The 14,910-nt window shown below is 41.9% G+C and overlaps 4 protein-coding genes across 4 annotated transcripts; all 4 read left to right on the top strand.

Moving 5' to 3' along the window:
* Positions 1-225: 225 nt before the first annotated feature.
* LOC311238353 (histone H2A) lies at positions 226-609 on the top strand (the record flags this gene model as incomplete). The annotated part of the gene is made up of 1 exon (XM_084326386.1): positions 226-609. One exon carries the CDS (start codon positions 226-228, stop codon positions 607-609), a length of 384 nt encoding a protein of 127 aa, XP_084182512.1.
* Positions 610-4,591: 3,982 nt separating this feature from the next.
* LOC311238000 (histone H3.2-like) lies at positions 4,592-5,002 on the top strand (the record flags this gene model as incomplete). The annotated part of the gene is made up of 1 exon (XM_084325970.1): positions 4,592-5,002. One exon carries the CDS (start codon positions 4,592-4,594, stop codon positions 5,000-5,002), a length of 411 nt encoding a protein of 136 aa, XP_084182096.1.
* A 6,503-nt stretch (positions 5,003-11,505) lies between these two features.
* Positions 11,506-11,817, top strand: LOC311238367 (histone H4; the record flags this gene model as incomplete). The annotated part of the gene is made up of 1 exon (XM_084326400.1): positions 11,506-11,817. The coding sequence occupies one exon, from the start codon at positions 11,506-11,508 to the stop codon at positions 11,815-11,817; it is 312 nt and encodes a 103-aa protein (XP_084182526.1).
* Positions 11,818-13,149: 1,332 nt separating this feature from the next.
* On the top strand, positions 13,150-13,533 carry LOC311238354 (histone H2A; the record flags this gene model as incomplete). Its single annotated transcript, XM_084326387.1, has 1 exon — positions 13,150-13,533. The coding sequence occupies one exon, from the start codon at positions 13,150-13,152 to the stop codon at positions 13,531-13,533; it is 384 nt and encodes a 127-aa protein (XP_084182513.1).
* Between the last annotated feature and the right edge of the window lie 1,377 nt (positions 13,534-14,910).

Raw genomic sequence — 14,910 nt, 5'->3', positions numbered from 1 at the left:
GCCATACTAACGCGGAGGCGCAGTCGTTGCTGATTGGTCTCAGCTCTGGGAGTTCGTTACTCCGCCTACATCTCACACGATTATTGGAGGACTGGTCTTTTGGAAACACCGCCAACAAAACGTCTTTCCTGATTGGGTGAGAAAACACAAGCCTGACAATAAAAGGTTACTCTTCAACTCACTGCATTCATTTTCTAACTCGTTTAACGTAAGAGAATAATAAACATGTCTGGAAGAGGCAAGACTGGAGGAAAGGCCAGAGCTAAGGCCAAGACTCGCTCCTCTCGCGCCGGGCTTCAGTTCCCCGTGGGTCGTGTCCACAGACTGCTGCGTAAAGGCAATTATGCTCATCGTGTTGGAGCCGGTGCTCCGGTTTATCTGGCCGCTGTGCTGGAATATCTGACCGCTGAGATCTTGGAGTTGGCTGGAAACGCTGCTCGTGACAACAAGAAGAGTCGTATCATCCCCCGTCATCTGCAGCTGGCCGTGCGTAACGACGAGGAGCTCAACAAACTGCTGGGAGGAGTGACCATCGCCCAGGGTGGTGTGCTGCCCAACATCCAGGCTGTCCTTCTGCCCAAGAAGACAGAGAAGGCTGCCAAGAAGTAAATTATTTAGCCTCTTCGACAAACTCCACAAAGGCTCTTTTCAGAGCCACCCACATATTACCGAGACAGCAATACTTCTATAACCATGCCTATTATGACTATTTAAATGTACTGTCTTCACGCCTACAATTTCCATCTGGGAGCAACAAATCACCTACTGAATAATCTTGGTATAGTGACTAGTTAGTCGCTTTGAACAATGCACAATTCTATACCTATATATATCATACAATTCATATTACCATGTATATAATGTTATACCCTGTTTAATCACTTCATTAAATATCGCTATCATTGCATATTGCTATTGCACTATTCTTCTCACTCTTGTTGGATGCCAAACATTTTAGTTGTGCTCTATTATAATTGCTACATTTTAATCGAATCTAAAACCGCATTGAGTTAGTCAAAAACCCTCATTGATACTAAAATAGACCAGGAACCACCTTTGTTGTCCCAGGAACCCACATCTGAGAATATATTTATTAGATATGATTTAGTCCAGAATTCCATAACTGGTGTGGAGATACCAGAGGAGAGAGTGAACCCAGAATATCATTATAATACATTATTTAATTGTGCTAACTTCTAGTGGATAAGGTTGTAAACAGGAGGGTTAAAAACATGTATAACTGCCTTATACATGATGAGTTAGAATTCCATAGCTGTAGTTTGGGGCAATAACAATGGAGAAAGTGAATCATTCTTATACATAAGGTACTTCATATTGGCTAACTTGGTTAACTTCTAGTCAGTTAAATTAATAGTTAAATCCTATACTCTAGGACAGGGGTCGCCAATTAGATTTGCCCACGGGCCAGATTTTCCCCAAGCCGTTGCTTCGCGGGCCAGGATCAAAAACAATGGCTAATTTAATATACTGATATTGAAAAAAGACAAACGTTTTTCTCTGGTCTGCATCCCCCCAACAACCGTGTGCACTGCGCCGCACTGCACTGCACCCACTCTGCAATCCGCCAAACAAAGTTCTCACTCATCCATTCATTCATGAACAGCTCTCAGCTGTTGCAGATCAGCTTAACAATTGTGTGTATTGCGCCGTACTGTATTGTACCCATTCTGCAATCTGTTAAATAAAGTTTTCATTCATTCATTCATGAACAGCAGATCAGCTGTTGCAGATCACCGCGGCGGGTGATGAACAGATCAGAAGACAGAATGCATGAAAACACGACTCACCATACCTTGTTTGTTGTTCAGTCCTCCAAAATCCCTGCTAATGTTTGAAACATGTCACATATCCACTCGCCGCCCTCCAATTCCAGATTGGCGTTGAATGCAGCTACTTTATCTGCCAACTCGAACACAGTTGTAATAACAACCATTTCCTCGTTGTTGTTGTCGCCACATATTATGCAGAGAGGACGTCGGCTCGGCACGCAAGAATCACCGACCTGTTGCAATAAACCCGTATTTTAAGTATGGCTCCTGTTTATTAAAAGAAGCGTTATATTTCCCTGTTGCATTTCCCTATCCAAAGATGTTTGTTTTGTTTTTGAACACATTTTGTTACTCGCTCCATCTCGAACGCGGAAGTGAAAGTTCGTTAGGGACTATTCCATTGGTTCTCCCAGTCCACGTGACCATTTCTAGCATTTCAATTGGCTATAGTGCTATTGATGACTACCGGTAGATAGATACAGCTTCACAATAAAAGACACCCTGGCGTCCCGAGTGAATATTTCCTGCGCGTAAAATAAATATCATATTCTCAAAATAATCTGACGGGCCAGAAATTATTGCTGGCGGGCCAATGTCGGCCCGCGGGCCGCCTATTGCCGATCCCTGCTCTAGGATATTCATACTGTTCAAACTCTGAACTATGTTGCCTCTATACTACTGCCACACGACCTCAAATTATATTCTATGTAACTCTTGTGTGATAGCATGTACAATAATGCTGCATATATTATGCATAGTATATATATCTATCCACTTGTCTGAATACACCTGCATATCATATTTTTGATATACTGTGTAACTATGTATATCCATTACCTCTGGCCAGTATAACTTACTATACCATAGTGTCTTTATACCTGTAACACTGTACATACATCTGATCAGCATTATAACTCAGTAGTAGTACTCATTTATAGATACTTGTTTTATCCTATTGCACTTTACTGTTACATGTGTACTCTAGTTAAATGCCCATTTATTTTCGTTGTACTTGTGCTGTATAATGACAATTGATTTGAATCTAATCTGATCTAATATAGTGAAATTAAAACACTAAGTTGGCTGGAACGCTCTCAGCGACTAATGTAAATGTCAAAAGGATATAAGGAGTCAAACAAGGCAATTATATGGTAAAGCAAAACTTTTCTCCACATAAATATTCTATATGGAATTAAGATGATTCAGTAAGAGGTGATTTTCGTCATTAGTTGCTCCCAGAGGACAGTACGTTTAACTTGTCATAATAGGCACGTCCTCAATATAGGTTAACTCCTAGTCAAGAGTGAGCCCCAATATTTTGTACGAGTAGACATCACAGTATAGGACGCAGTCAGTGCATCACCCAATCAGAGAGGGACGGACGGAGAGGAGGTTGGGTTTACATTTTTGGCGGACTTTTCATACAACCTTTCCACCAATGATAGACGGCCATGTAGGCGTTGGAAAGGAAATGATAACAGCGACACAGATATAGACCAATCAGCATAAGACGCGCCCCCACTGAACCGACAATATAAAGCCATGTTTTGTCGTATTGTGTTACTTTATTTTAGTGATGTGCCAAACGGATCATTTCAGTGAGTGAGCGATTCGATACACGCTCACCGCAATGAACCGATTCACGGAAGCGACTCACGGCTCACGGATTATTGACACTTCCGGAGGAAGTTGCGTAAACCAAAATATGACGCCCGAGCGCGCAGCGCGAGCGCGAAAAAAATTTGGCCGATGTTATACAATTACATACAATTATACATACAATTGTTAAGGGGATGCAGACCAGAGAAAGACTTTCGTCTTGTTTACATCAGGATCCCCCTGTTTACATCAGTAATCATCTGTAACATTTAAAATTGATTTCAAGGTCCTCCTCCTTATATACAAAGGATAAACATTGCGATCATCTACAATGTTAGATGAAAATCAGGGATGCAGCCTTTGCTAACTATGCACCAAAATTATGGAACACACTACCTATGGACATTAGGGAAGCTAGATCTCTTAATATTTTCAGAAATAAGCTAAAAACGTACCTCTTCACCATAGCCTTCTAATACACCCCGCTGTTGATTGTACTGTAGCACTATTTTACTCTGGCCATTCTATTGCATAATTTTACTATCTATTCTACTATTCTATTATTGCACTGTATTATTGGTGTGCAAACCAGTCAACTTACAAAAAAGAGCCTGTTGGAGGATTTCAACAAGATAAATGCAACAACATTGCAAAATATTTCACTATAATATTTCAAAGTGAAGTAAAAAATATCGATATCCGTTGAGTTCAGGACTTCATTAAGCCATTTGATGGAGAAGCAAGGTGGAATGCTTGTATCAAGGTGATGCTCCCAGTTAGCATGCCAAGTGATCAATTGCATATTTGCATCACGTTACGTTAGCATAGCCTATTCATAGACTACTGTTGTTTGACAAAAGACACTCATTAGCGCCACTCGACTCCTATACAACCAAATAAGTAGTATGCTATTCATTCAGTTGTCTGTGTCAATGTCTGTCTATTCATTCAGTTTATCATAGAAACGTGTCAGACTCTAGTTGAGCCCCCGACCGACGATATCCGTTGAGTTCATTGTGTGTGTCTGTTGTGCATGCCGGGGGGGGGGGGGGGGGGGGCGCGTGAACCGACTCATTGCCAGACGTGAGCGATGCGACTCACGCTCACGGCAATGAATCGGCTCTTATGAACGCGTCGCTCATGACCGACCCATCACTACTTTATTTCCTTCTATCTTAGAAAGAACTAACTGAAGTATCACAATGGCTAGAACCAAGCAGACTGCTCGTAAATCCACTGGAGGAAAAGCTCCTAGGAAGCAACTTGCTACCAAGGCTGCTCGTAAAAGCGCCCCGGCTACTGGTGGTGTTAAGAAGCCCCATCGTTACAGGCCCGGTACCGTGGCTCTGAGAGAGATCCGTTGTTATCAGAAATCTACCGAACTGCTGATCCGCAAGTTGCCTTTCCAGCGCCTGGTGAGAGAAATCGCCCAGGACTTCAAGACCGACCTGCGCTTCCAGAGCTCTGCTGTCATGGCTCTTCAGGAGGCTAGTGAGGCTTATCTGGTCGGCCTGTTTGAGGACACCAACCTGTGCGCGATCCACGCCAAGAGGGTGACCATCATGCCCAAAGACATCCAGCTGGCCCGCCGCATCCGTGGAGAGCGTGCCTAAATAAGACTCTTATATTCACTACCAAAAGGCTCTTTTAAGAGCCACCTCAATAACTATGAAAGTATATTCCTTATTCAATTATATATATAAATTATGCATTCTTTTAAAAAATGTTTACAAAACTCATCGTTTAGTTATTATACAATGTTTATGCGGTTTTAGTTTATTTGATTTATTTCAAAGGGACATATATGGCGATCTAAATGCCTGTATCAGTGTAATACAATGAGTTGGTGTACAAGGTACATGCATGCCCTCCCTCACTAGTTGTGAGTATATAACTCCTAAATGGCACATGTAGAACTAGACTAAATCGGTTGATAATCATCATCCCTCGACTTCTAAAATATAAAATAGTTTAACATCTTGGAGTACAACAGAGTTTTGGAATGTAATTCGATGAAAGCCCTGTGTCGAGAAGAGAGTAAAGCAGAACAAACTCATGGCTGAAACTCTTCTGCCCTCTACTGGCTAAATGAGAACTTAACCCAAAAAGTATAACTTTTTCATATCAACTCATACTGTGATGCCTTGAATTCATGAATACTTTGGTTTCTTCTCGCATATCTCCACTGTGATAATCCCCATAAATGGTCAAAATACTTGATGAATTGAAGTTAATGGAGATTTGGAGCAAAACATCTGTTTACAAACTATTTTACAACTTGCAATCCAAGTCTCATGCAGTTGTCCATGAGATGTCTGTCGAACAAGCCAGCTATATGGGTTGTGTTGGATAGCAGAATAATTTAGAATCATCTTGAGCCAAACTACGTGTGTATTACAGTTTTGACGCACACCTGCTGGCTAAGAAATAACATATTCACCATGGCCATAGCCAATAATTATAAAACGGGGTAGCTCAAAGCAATCTGCTCTGCCTTGTACCATCTTGCCACCTCTTCAAGAAATAAGTCTGCTGTTTATACCATCTCTGCCTGTGCCAGTTGGTGCACAATAAATGGCAACATACAGATGAATGTAAATCAAAGTAAATTCTATTTTGAACATTATTATGTATTAATAAAAACAAATTAAATGTGTAAGTGTACATTTACATTTACATTTAGTCATTTAGCTGACGCTTTTATCCAAAGCGACTTACAAGTTCTGTGCGACAAGACAGCAAGAAGGGTATAACTCTATCAGCTGAGTAACAATGTTCATCAAAGTGTTGCGTGTTACAGTGTAGGTTAGTTTATTAGGACAAGTGCATGACATTAAGGTTAGTCGGGGTTAGATTTTTTTTTTTTTTTTTTTTTTTTTTATTATATCATTTCAGATAATGGTTGAAGAAGTGAGTCTTTAGTCGACGGCGAAAGATTGGACGGGATTCGGCTGTCCTAACTGGGATGGGTAGTTCATTCCACCATTGTGGGGCAAGGACTGAGAATAGGCGGCTTCTCTTTGATGACCCTCCGGGAGCTTGGATAGGAGTAGATCTGAGGCGGCCAGAAGATGCAGAGCGTAGGGGTCTTGAGGGTGTGTAGTTAGAGACCATTGACCGGAGGTAGGCGGGAGCGGTTCCCTTTGCCGCACGGTATGCTAGGTCGAGGGCCTTGAAGCGTATACGTGCAGCAATGGGGAGCCAGTGCAGGTCCCTAAGAAGTGGGGTGACATGGGCCGACTTCGGTAGGTTTGAGATCAGGCGGGCCGCTGCATTTTGAATGAGTTGAAGAGGCTTGGTGGCAGTGGCCGGGAGGCCAGCTAGCAGTGCGTTGCAGTAGTCGAGGCGGGAGATGACTGTTGATTGGACGAGGAGTTGGGTGGCTTCTTTTGTCAGGAAGGGGCGTATCCTTCTGACGTTGCTCAGGAGGAATCTGCAGGTTCTGGTTGTCGCTGCGATGTGAGCAGAGAAGTTCAACTGGTCGTCGAGGACAACACCAAGGTTCTTGGCGGTCGGCGACGCGGTCACAGCTGCATTCTCGACTGTGATGGAGAGGTCGGTCAGGGGGGAGGATTTGGCCGGCAGGTGGAGCAATTCTGTTTTGCTTAGGTTCAGTTTGAGGTGGTTGGTCGTCATCCAGGCGGAGATGTCGGACAGACAGGCTGAGATCCGCTCAGAGACGTAGATATCTGAGGGAGGGAAGGAGAGGAAGAGTTGAGTATCATCATAAGTGTAAATCTTACTTTCATATTAGGCTACTTGGTAACTGTTTTATAAAAGCAATAGCTCACTTTGTGACATGCTGTTATTATATCACATGACGCAGGGCCGAAATACTCCCCATAGCTGTGATATTGCTTAATTAACACAAGTCATTGTTGGCCTAATCGGTTATCATACCAAAAATATAAGCATATATTCCCCATCACAATTACAGTCTGAATGGCCAATATATCAAACGTGGAGAGAACTTTATCGTTGATGAAGAACAAAACCTCCTAAATGCATACAAAAAAAGGGGAAAACTTCATATCTGCACTTTGCGAGGCACTAATACCTGGTCGGTATTGTTAACATACGTGTAATATAGTCCAAAAACAGTGTGTACAGTGTTATTGTACATTGCTAACATACAGTTTATATATTATATATTTTTAATCAACACTTCACATGTAAGACTATAGTGACAAGACCATCTCTTACATTCCAAATTTAGAATAAGAGTATGTTTACTGCAGGACTGAGTGCAAGACAATTTACCTATGTGGACAATTAAAGGTATTTAAATAGTTTTGAGGTAAATTCACATACAATTTAATATTTTTCCATTTATTTTTTTATTTTACTTTATTTATACAGGAAATGGTAAAAAAAAATAAAGACATTTCACAATGTACATTTAAACTGTCCTGACTCAGTTACAAACAGTTTTTCAGCAGGTTCCTGTTCTGCAGCACATTAAACAATAATTTAAATACAAAACAAATAGGCAGTTGCACTACATACAATCATATAATCCTGACAAAGACATTGCATTATAGTCATTGTGGACAGCAAGGACAAACATACAGTCATAGCAGTCAATACAAATCGACAGTATCAACCAGATTAAGACCTATATGAAAGAGTCAGATCAATGATTACAGATGTGTTCTAGCATCAGATGTTGTTTGTAGGCCTGTTTGAAATGTGAGATGGAGGTTATTGCTCTGATGTGGAATGGGATCTCGTTCCAAATGTTAGTGTTTGTGTGGAAAAATGATCTTATTCCATAGTTATTTTTGTAAGCCGGTACTGGAATGAGTGCATGTGAGATTGATCTGGTGATGCGTTCTTGACTTGTATTTTGTCTTGGGAGTAAAGCTGTGAGTGTTGGTACGTATAATATTGATCATCTAGCGTTTATTTGAAAACGATTCATAAATAGGCAGACAAATATCAACGTTGTGGAATATTCCAGTAAAATACGATTATCATAGAATGGCCCAGATTGGACTGTTTTTCACCTGAAAACGGGTGCTTTTCAAAATGCTCTCAAACGGAAATGAAGCGATAAAAAACCAATCTGCCTTAACAGCACTGACTGGAAAAGGATTCTTTGATAAGCGACGGGCAGATTAGACACATAGCCATAATTTAAAAATATAGATTAGGCGATATTAAGGTTAACATTGGCGCCGATGGTGGCATTCAAGCGCTAACTCTGGCGCCATATGGTGGCACTGAAAGTGTTAAGCACATGTTTACTTACCCCTTCTAAAGAGAGGAGCGGCGTGTCTCTTGCTGCCGTAAAGAAGGCTCTGGCTGCCGGTGGCTACGACGTGGATAAGAACAAGGCTCGTGTGAAGACTGCCATCAAGAGTCTGGTGACGAAGGGAACCCTGGTCCAGGTCAAGGGTACCGGAGCCTCCGGCTCTTTCAAGATCAACAAGGCTGAGGTTAAAGCCAAGAAGCCAGCGGCCAAGAAACCAGTCACCGCTAAAAAGCCTAAGAAGCCTGTTGCAGCTAAGAAGGCTGTTGCAGCCAAGAAGTCTCCCAAGAAAGTCAAGAAGGTCGCAGCCAAGAGCCCCAAGAAGGTAGTAGCCAAGAGTCCCAAGAAGGTAGTAGCCAAGAGTCCCAAGAAGGTAGTAGCCAAGAGTCCCAAGAAGGTAGTAGCCAAGAGTCCCAAGAAGGTAGTAGCCAAGAGTCCCAAGAAGGTAGTAGCCAAGAGCCCAAATAAGGCGAAAAAGCCTGTTGCTCCCAAGAAGGCTCCAGCGAAGAAGGCTGCCAAGCCCAAAGCGAAGAAAGCAGCTCCCAAGAAGAAGTAAGCGTCCAAGCAGAACATTGTTCACATCAAAAGGCTCTTTTAAGAGCCAACCACTATTTCCCATGAAGGAACAATGCATTCTAATGTAATAGTCTACATTGAGGGGAAGGGGTCTTCTAATTATACAAAACATGCATTTCATTTTTCGATCTGTAATTTGAACCAGACGGGGAACATTGAGTCTCACTCCGTCCAAGCCAATTTTTATATAAGCATAAGCTAATTAATGATTAATTAAAATATAGATCAGACTGCATATCACATCCATACATGTGGAAATGCATAAATTGCTGCCATCATGGTGCATTTGTTACCACGTAATGACTGCTATGGTACTGTTTCAATGAGCCATGATATGAATCACAATTATTGTATATAATTATAATAGATATAGTTACAATTTATTGCTAAACTTTCAGTCTAGCGGACTGATCAAATCAAACCACGGCAGAACGATGCATTAGTTACAATGGATTACAAAACAACACATTTCCTCGTCAACATAAAGACTTAAGTATTCATTCTTCCCATTTATGGAAACGGTACATACCGGGTAAGCACAATTGCATGTATTCAGACCTGTTTGGTTAATTTGTCTTGTCAATGTTGCGCTTGTAATTAGTTATTAGTCTTCTTGGGCAACACGCCAGAGTTAGTTTAGTCCCTCTTCATTACGCACAGCCAGCTGCAGATGACGGGGGATGATACGTCTTCTTCCAGTGAACAAATCTAAAATACAGATGTATTATTTAGGTCAATAGCATACCCCACCCTCTTCATCTTATTTATATATTTGTCTCCCTATAACACTCAAGAAGGAGGTCTGAACTATACCTGTAGTGTGCTCAGTGCTTTCTGAAAGGACAGTTATGAAATATTAGTACACTACCCACAAAGAAGCTTTGTTCTGGGCAAATTACAGCATAGCATACTGTAAGGACAACAACAACAAGGTAGTTTAGATCACATAAAAACAATATATTTCACTAGCAAGGCACAAGCATCCATTTATATCACATATACAAACAATATATCTCAGTATAGCAATGCACTGAGCCACATGAAGTTGATAAAGACGGCTTCATGGGCCAAAACCAAATGTAGGGATCTGAGGTTTTTAATCAGAGCAAACATGGAAGAATGACACAGATGGGAATAGGTGGTAATTCAGTCATGTACTTGACTGACACGGTTCCCAGAGGAACACTGGTCTACTTCAGAAAAGGGGCCTGCCTGCTACAGGAACAATTCAGAAGAATCAAATTAGAGGCTTTCTTTTCTTCGTTTCACTTTGGCCAGTGAAAAGACAATGTGGATGCAATTTTCATAATTCCAAAACATTCCTATGAATCTTATTGTTTTACGATCAATGAAGTCCGGTTGTACACTACAGTGCACATTTTGTAAAATATGAAGAGTTAAGTAAAAAAAATGTATAATATATATGTTAAATGTTTAAAAAAAAGTAATACAATGGGTCTCAGGATGATGTATTATATTGGAAAAACAACACTTCCTCAAAACATTTTCAGATGTAAACCTGCAAGATACACTACACGACCAAGGTACCCATGTACATGTCAAAATACTTCCCAAAGGTCAGTGAATACCACGTTCACAACACCAGAGGGAGCTCCCCAATCATGTTAAACCCAGATTCGGCTCAAACAAGGTACTAAACACGTTTTGCAATTATGCCACATCAATGTGGAACGCCCTACCCAAAGCTGTAAAGGAATGTGAATCACTATACCCACTTTCAAAACCACTCTCAAAGAACAATTCGAAACTGGCCCCTGTAAATGTCCTAACCAACCCCCTCCAATGTACAGTAAATTACCAAGTATGGTTTTGTCAATATTCCAATGTACAGTGTTGCTTGTACAGTGTCCCCCACCCAACCACCTCCAATGTACAGTTTATACGTCAAATGTATATTATACTCTCTTTTCTGGACTATTTTTGTATCACAAACAGTACTGTATTTGCAAATCTGGTATGTCATAAATGTATAGATGTAGCAGTACTGTCTATCTGTATGTCATGAAGAATTGAAAATGGGGGACCCTGATGTAAACAAGACGAAAGTCTTTCTCTGGTCTGCATCCCCTTAACAATTGTATGTATTGAGCTGTACTGTACTGTACTCATTCTGCATTCTGTTAATAAAGTTTTCAATCAATCAATCAAACCCTCCCTCCACACTTGTCCCTGCGCGCTTCTTGGTCTCAACCACGTCCTCAGAGAGGGTACAAAGAAGCAGGCGGTTGGCCAGTTGCGACATTCGTTTGTTTTCTTACATACGTTACAATGAGTGGAAGAGGAAAGGGAGGTAAGGGACTTGGTAAAGGAGGCGCTAAGCGTCACCGCAAAGTGCTTCGTGATAACATCCAGGGAATCACCAAACCCGCTATCCGTCGTCTGGCTCGTCGTGGCGGAGTGAAGCGTATCTCCGGTCTGATCTACGAGGAGACTCGTGGTGTTCTCAAGGTCTTCCTGGAGAATGTGATCCGTGACGCCGTCACCTACACAGAGCACGCCAAGAGGAAGACTGTGACCGCCATGGATGTGGTCTATGCTCTGAAGAGACAGGGACGCACTCTGTACGGCTTCGGCGGCTAGACTTTTTATTCAACCCGAACTATCTAAAACCCAAAGGCTCTTTTCAGAGCCACCCACCTTATCACTGAATGAGCACACTCTCTACATACGTTTATTTGTGAAAAATATTAAACTGCGTTGTCTCGGGCATAGCACCGAATTTGTTGTTTTAGCATTTAATTTAAAACAGTCACTGATGCAATGCCTACGGTTCCTGACGTTGCTAGAATTCCTCCATTGGAATTGCCATGTAACTATACAGTGTGTACATATATGTAAATCTTAATAACTGATGGTGATTTTAATAGTGAAAGACGTTTCGGTGATTTTAATAGTGAAAGACGTTTCAGTGACCAGTACACTAGTCTCATCTCACGGCGGGGCTTCCTGAACATGTGAACAATTACAATTAAATTGAATGCCTCAAGATTATTCGTACAACACGTTTTAAGTAATATATTAGATTAAAATCGATTGACGTCATACAATGCAATTACAGTACAATGTAAAGAAGGCATCAAACTATAGTGCAAATATAACAGATAAATGCAATAGTAATATGCTATGTATACAGGTGAATAAACTCGCTATAAAATATGAGTACAACTGAGTAATAGTGCTAAGCAGATGTATGTACTGTACAGAGTTGTAGTCTTAATATGTACAGTGATACAGCTATAAAGACACTATGGACCGGTACATACTGGCAAGCAGGGTAATCAGTAAGAGTAGGGAAGGAATATGTATATATAGTATATACAGGTATGTAAATCCCTAAAGGAAAATAATAAAATAAACATTTTAGTTTGGAAGCGTGTATTCGCTACTTGTAGGCACTGGAAAATCTAACCTATTTCTGCACCATGGACAGTACCGGACCACACTGACGAAACCATTTTGGAAATGGAGAAAGCATGCAGGCTTAACCCAAATGGACTCCAGACAAGGAGCAAACATGATAGTTCGGATTGTATTTATTTTTAACCATATAGGGTCATATGTATTACTTGTCAGCAGTGTAATCGATAACTATTAGATCAATTATGTTAGTTAGTTCTGGCCATTATGAGAAACTACGTGTTAGTCTTCACTTCAACAAGAATAATACGCTGCTGTGACGAAACTCTGGCCATACTAACGCGGAGGCGCAGTCGTTGCTGATTGGTCTCCACTCTGGGAGTTCGTTACTCCGCCTACATCTCACACGATTATTGGAGGACTGGTCTTTTGGAAACACCGCCAACAAAACGTCTTTCCTGATTGGGTGAGAAAACACAAGCCTGACAATAAAAGGTTACTCTCCAACTCACTGCATTCATTTTCTAACTCGTTTAACGTAAGAGAATAATAAACATGTCTGGAAGAGGCAAGACTGGAGGAAAGGCCAGAGCTAAGGCCAAGACTCGCTCCTCTCGCGCCGGGCTGCAGTTCCCCGTGGGTCGTGTCCACAGACTGCTGCGTAAAGGCAATTATGCTCATCGTGTTGGAGCCGGTGCTCCGGTTTATCTGGCCGCTGTGCTGGAATATCTGACCGCTGAGATCTTGGAGTTGGCTGGAAACGCTGCTCGTGACAACAAGAAGAGTCGTATCATCCCCCGTCATCTGCAGCTGGCCGTGCGTAACGACGAGGAGCTCAACAAACTGCTGGGAGGAGTGACCATCGCCCAGGGTGGTGTGCTGCCCAACATCCAGGCTGTCCTTCTGCCCAAGAAGACAGAGAAGGCTGCCAAGAAGTAAATTATTTAGCCTCTTCGACAAACTCCACAAAGGCTCTTTTCAGAGCCACCCACATATTACAGAGACAGCAATACTTCTATAACCATGCCTATTATGACTATTTAAATGTACTGTTGTGGTGGATTTTTGACGTCTCTAGGGATGGTTAAATGAAATACAGAGACAAGAGATTGGCCTTAAATCAGAGTGCAAACCACCAGGTTCTCCACGGACATCCAGCAGCCTAAAACAGTGTCACACTGCGAATTAGATATTCTGAAATAATAAAACAGGAGCAGAAAGAGACTCACGTTAAAGGAATACAATACAGGTTTATTGGAAAAGAAAATAATACAGTACGCCCATACGGACGGACTTTCAGTCTGTCAGAGTGTATATTCACAGGTCTGTCAGAGTGAAAGTGAAGACAAAGCAATATTGTAATGGCTTAACACAGTGAGATAGAGACGCCTCCTTCGATGCATTCTTGGGAGGCTCCAAAAAGGGCTTCTAGCCGGCGCTGACCTTGACAAACTTATCAGGCCAGATGAATGGGTGCCCTGTCTTTAAACAGAAATCATGACTTCACAAAGAGAGAAGGGGGAGGAGGAGGTGGAGGGGGGGGGGAGGAGGAGGAGGAGGGGGTGGAGGAGGAGGAGGAGGAGGAGGAGGAGGAGGAGGATGTGAAATTACCCTTCACATTCCCCACTTTGTGCCATTTTTGGCACATCCTGGTAATTTCAACCATCAATATCACTAAACCACAGTCTCAAGACACCATGCAGAACATCAAATCAATCAACATTAATACATCATAATGTCATACTTGGCTAAGTAGGACGATAATTCCAAGCAGGTAATTGCAAAATGTTGCATCCTTAGGTACAATAAAAAAAATAAAAAAAACATAATAAGGTAGAACAATAACTCTTGAGAAAGAAAGAAAAGGGGGAAAAAAAGTTCAGGTGCAAATTGAAAAGGGGAGGAGTCCCAGGCCGGGGACACAGTAGCAGTCAGGTGTCTTCCCACTCCTTCACACACAGAACGATATATATCTGTTGCAAGGAGGCTGGATGCCGTTGAGTACAGTAGCAGTCAGGTGTCTTCCCACTCCTTCACACACAGAACGATATATCTGTTGTAAGGAGGCTGGATGCCGTTGAGTACAGTAGCAGTCAGGTGTCTTCCCACTCCTTCACACACAGAACGATATATATCTGTTGCAAGGAGGCTGGATGCCGTTGAGTACAGTAGCAGTCATCCCCATAGTTGAATACAGCAGCACACCAGGTGCAGGGAGTAGGGAGGTAGGATATTCGTTGTTTGTACAGGCCGGGGCCGTTGTTGGCGTGGTGGGGTAGGTCCTACTTATGCAAAAGGGCTTGTATTGCCGACTGG

This window comes from Notolepis coatsorum (assembly GCF_963971535.1).
Source record: "Notolepis coatsorum genome assembly, chromosome: 12".
NCBI lineage: Eukaryota > Metazoa > Chordata > Actinopteri > Aulopiformes > Paralepididae > Notolepis > Notolepis coatsorum.
The sequence above is the reverse complement of the archived record's forward strand: the minus strand, read 5'-3'. Positions and strand labels throughout refer to the sequence as shown.